Here is a 4,851-nt window from a genome sequence, read left to right as displayed (position 1 = left end):
TAGCTAAAAGTTTAAACTAAAAAAACATTACTGGTTAGCTTTTAAAACTTCTTAGATATAAATCAAACTAAAATAAAGCAAAGATAAAATTTTACAATAATAAAACTACACTTTTAAGATATTTAAGAAAACGACTACTTTAAAATTACTTAATATAAAAATCGTTTTATATATAGATAGATAATTATGAAATGTGTTTTGTTGTATATTTATAAATGTTAGTTTTTTATTTCTAAATTAATCATTTTTTACACATTTTTAATGTTCTACACGACGGTTCCACAATTTTTCAATGTAAGAAGTGAGGACTAACGAGTTTTTTAACTTATAAAAGTACCAAAAATATTTAATATATGAAAACTTTAAACTTTGTGAGCAACAAAAACATAAAACCACTTGACAGGATTTTGCAAACTCAAATAAATTAAATAAAAACCTGATTATATATTTGTTTGTAAAAACCTTACAAAACAACTAACTTTTATATATATAAATTAGAAATATTTCATTATCTTCAAACGATGGCATGAGTTAAAAAAAATTCATACTTTTTGTTTAAGATCAAAAAGATTACTTGTTTTGAAAATTTATATTGACTATAAAGCTGTTTAAGTACTTAAACTTATATTATAAAACAACTTTGCAAAAGCACCTTTAATTTTGAATTACTTAGTTTTTGAAACAAAAGTACCTAAAATATTTTAAAATACAGTCGTTTATGTAAATTACTTTGTTCATTTACTTAATTCTCAAAAGTTTAACCAATGTTCTTTTATTTAATCTACAATGTTTTATTGCTATAAAACATTATTTTGTTTAAACTTTTCAAAATGAAAAAAAAAGTAAATACTTATGTTCAAAAACTAAGGTGTATAAAATTCTAGATTAAATTACGTCACGATAACGGAATGTGTAGAATATATTTAAATGGGTGTTTAGCCGTTCAACCAAATCACTATTAAAAGAATACAAGGTGTGGCACTAAAGTATAAAAAATCTATAATGAAAATTATTCACAGTTTAGTAATAAAATTATCAAAATGTATGATTAAGTTTATTAGAAAAAGATTCATAAAAAGCTAATTTATGCTAGCTTCACTAGCTTTAAAAAATTATAACTAACAATAAAACTAAGTAAATTGTTAATAATATTTCTATTTTCACTAAAAAACTATTAAAATGAAGTATTTTGTAGGTTGGAGCTTTATTTTAAAATTATTTTTAACCCAAGCTGATAGTTTTGTTTTTTAATTCTATAGAAATTATACTTTATATTCTTGTAACCACACATACATTTTTGTAGTAGAATGAAAAAGAAAATTCTGAGAATATTATAAATTAACTACTTAAACTCATTCGCGTGAAACAAGTGCTATGTAAAGACATTAAAAAAATTACCTTACTTTTATTTTGGTTTTTGTAAATAAAACAACTTCTAAGCTTTAGTATCGTAGTTTTGTTAAATCGTTAAATACGTATTTTAGTTTAAAGTTAAAAATACTTTTTATCAAAATAAATATTTTTGTTTGTTTTGATAACTTACGACTTTTTGCTGCTTATAAAATCTAAACAACTTATAAAGTGTATGAAAGATTTTGGAAGACTAAGTTTTGCTCAAAGAGCTCGTCAATGCTTAGAATAAAAGTTTTTGTAAAATTATATTTAAGTCTAAAAATTTTTTTTTAGAAACTTTTATTTTAAGCACTGACGAGCTCTTTGAGCGCCAAGTAAAACTTATTAGGTCTAAATATAAAATTCAACGCTTCTTTTTGGATAAAACCTAAATTATGTATTTTTAAACTTAGTTTTTACTGTTATATAAAATATTACACCTTAATTTATTAAATTATAAGTTTACATTAAATATATCTAAAATATGAACAGCTAATTTTGCATAAAGTATTTGAGTACATAACAGTTGTTTTTTTTATTTTCCAATTATTTGTGCTTGTTTGGATGTCTAGGACTTGGCACTTTATTTCGTATTATCTTACATTTACTATTATCATAACATTTGTTTCTAAATTGATATTATTGTCAATTTAAGCTAATTAATTAACCGAAGTTTTTTTTTGTGTATTTTAGTGTTAGCCATGTTTTACTTTAACACAATATTTTTATTTTTTGTTTGTCCTGAACAAGACTATATCCAAGTGGTGTGCGACTGGATATCCAAAAGGTTTTTTCGTGCACCAGGTCCTAAAACCAAATATTTCGAGCGCCTTTTTTGTCGTTAAATAAAACATATATATATTTTTTACTATTTATGTTTAAACAAAGTATCTTCAACAACCTTTAAAACTAATTAAGCTAAAAAAACCAATGGCCATCGTAAGATATACAAAAAACTTCCTTTAATAGTTATAATATTTTGGCAATAAAATTAATTTTTTGAATCAATTATAATCTATTTTTACAATATATTTGGTAAAACAGTATTAGTTTTTAGAGGAACAGATATGATAAAATAAGTAAAGCAACAAAAAAAACTTTTTTTCGAAAACTTAAAATTTAAATAGGTTTATACTGCTTTACAATTATTTGCAAGCTTGAATAATTCTATATTACAATCGTCTTCTTCTTAGTCATTTCTTCCGCAAGCTTGTAACATTTAACAAATTATTTGTGAACTACTTTCTTTTTTGTATTATAAAAACTGCAAAATTAAAGTTTACCATTTATATACTTGTATCTCTAATTTCTAAGTTTTAAAACTGTTTCAAGATGAAAATGTTGACCATTTTACTTTTTTTATAAATAAACAAAGTGTTAGGCTTAGTTATTGCAAATTTTATAGTACAAGTAACTACAAGTATGTTTTATTTGTAACCAATAAAAAAGCGTTAACAAAAAATGGTTAGTGTAAGTAAAAATTTTATTTGTTTTATAATTTTTTATTGAATAACAAGTCTATTAACATTTTGAAATTTTTACTAAAACTTAACTGATTTTTTTTTCTTTTGTTAGTGTAATTTTGGTTAGAGTTGCATAAAATGAAAAACAAATTTTATAACATTAAAAACTTTTTTATTGTATTTTAGAAAGAATTAATCGACTGCTCTTTCCATTGACTGATCCATAGGTTCATCCAAGTATTTATCGAACGATGATAGTTCACTTGCTACTTGATAAGTTGCACAACAGAAGCAACAACACATAATTAAACTATCTTTGACGCAAGAACCAGCTATACCCTGTCGAAAAGAATTAAAAATAGTTTATAAAGTTATTTATTGCATAACTATAATGGAAAATAAAATTAATTTTTAGCAAACTTAACCGTTGATAGGCTAAGCGAAAGGTTATTTATAGATTAATATTACTTTTTAGATTGACTGATTTGTATCTAAACTTGTATCAAAAATTAAAGCTTTCTTATAAGTTAGTATTACGAAGTCGAATTAGCTCTATTTTTTTGATAACAAATGAAAATATTAAATTAAGTCACTAACTGATTTTTCTCTTATTTTAAATCTTAGATAAGCTGCTGATAGTGGATGTACTGCTGTGGCAATTGCCCAAAGAGCTCCATTTTCGCCAATAGCTTCAGCACTTTTACCAATGACAGCTACAGGAACACAGAAAGATGCTAAGCACAACCCTACGTTTCCAAAGCAACCGAATAATCCTACTTTCCATTCACCCATATTTTCAAAATAAGTTTATACAGTTAAAACTCTGAATAAAAATCAGCTAGTTTTATATAAAAACTGAAAATTTAATTGTTTATCAACTATAAATTTTATAGTTCTATTTAAATCTTTTTGTTTTTGACAAAGTATTTCAACAAAGAACAAGAAATTTGTAAATTATCTTTATGTTTTCTTCGTTTAACTGTAATCTTAGCTTCGTGCGTTTTTTTTTTTTTAACATCTACCAAACAATACTCTTTTACTTTCTTTATTTTCTTATTTTACGCAACAAGTTTTATTGTTCTCTACTCGACCTAGCCCATACTGTTTTTAGAAACAGAGTGGGCGTAAATAGTCTCTCCTAGAAACGCAAAAAAAAATCTTGACAACTGTTGACAATAAAACAATAATGTAATATGATTTATAAAATTCATTTGACAAGATATAACAAAATATTTTTGATAGTAAATGAAGTTTTTCTACTTTAATCTTTTTTTGTCTCAAAATTTAATTAGAAAAATTTATCAAATGTATCGGTCTAATTTTTTAGTTTACTTTAAGTCTTTACTGAGTAATAAGAAGCAAAAAAAATAAAGGACTTAAGTAGCTTAAAATTTAAAAAAAGTTAATATTTACTATTTAAATTAGTTTACATATAATTTAGTTTTAATTAACTAAAAAAAAATACTTGTATAACAGATTAAATGTGTAAAAAGCCTAGTATTTTTATACTAAAATAAGTTTTCAATGCAAAATTCACATTTACAAAATTACTATATATACTTTATTAACTATCTGTATAAACAAAAGCAAAAAAAAATATTACAAAGATTTCTTTAAATTCTGAAATGTAACACGTTGAAAATAAAACTATTTTTAAAAGTTAGTCAAGCTAAATTGTTTTTAATTAATTACAACCTTAGCTATCTAAAAACTTTATTTGTTTTAATATTCAAAAGTATGTGAATAAATTTTTATTTAAGATTTATGTTTTTATAAATGACTTAATAAACAGCGTTACTTTTGTAAAAAAATAGATCTTTTTTTTTGATTAAAAAACCTTTTTTTTCAAGAGAAAAATAATAATCAAACTAAGATATACATTTATTAAAACAAACTGTACTACTGCAAAAATGTTTAAAATTACGAAGACTCAAGCATTTATCAGTTCTAAATCTAAAATGATTAAAGATATTTAGTCGGCAGTGTAAATATTATT

At 23.0% G+C, this 4,851-nt stretch overlaps 1 protein-coding gene across 1 annotated transcript; it reads right to left on the bottom strand.

The window, feature by feature from the left end:
• Positions 1–2,803: 2,803 nt before the first annotated feature.
• LOC145829305 (uncharacterized) lies at positions 2,804–3,708 on the bottom strand. The gene is made up of 2 exons (XM_082937068.1): positions 3,453–3,708; positions 2,804–3,194 (listed from the first exon to the last, which is right to left on the bottom strand). The coding sequence occupies exons 1-2, from the start codon at positions 3,645–3,647 to the stop codon at positions 3,048–3,050; spliced, it is 342 nt and encodes a 113-aa protein (XP_082793194.1). The 5' UTR covers positions 3,648–3,708; the 3' UTR covers positions 2,804–3,047.
• Positions 3,709–4,851: the final 1,143 nt, after the last annotated feature.

The sequence above is a fragment of the Thalia democratica genome, chromosome 2, assembly GCF_965202585.1.
Source record: "Thalia democratica chromosome 2, ktThaDemo2.hap1.1, whole genome shotgun sequence".
NCBI classification, from domain to species: Eukaryota; Metazoa; Chordata; class Thaliacea; order Salpida; family Salpidae; genus Thalia; species Thalia democratica.
Note: the sequence above shows the minus strand (reverse complement) of the source record. Positions and strands in the feature narration are given on the sequence as shown.

What these genes read in the sequence shown, in the direction of transcription:
- LOC145829305 (XM_082937068.1), bottom strand. Translation starts at nt 3,647, where the DNA reads ATGGGTGAATGGAAAGTAGGATTATTCGGTTGCTTTGGAAACGTAGGG. An exon ending in TTAAAATAAGAGAAAAATCA is followed by an intron (nt 3,195 to 3,452) that starts GTTAGTGACTTA and finishes TCTTTTCGACAG; the next exon opens with GGTATAGCTGGTTCTTGCGT.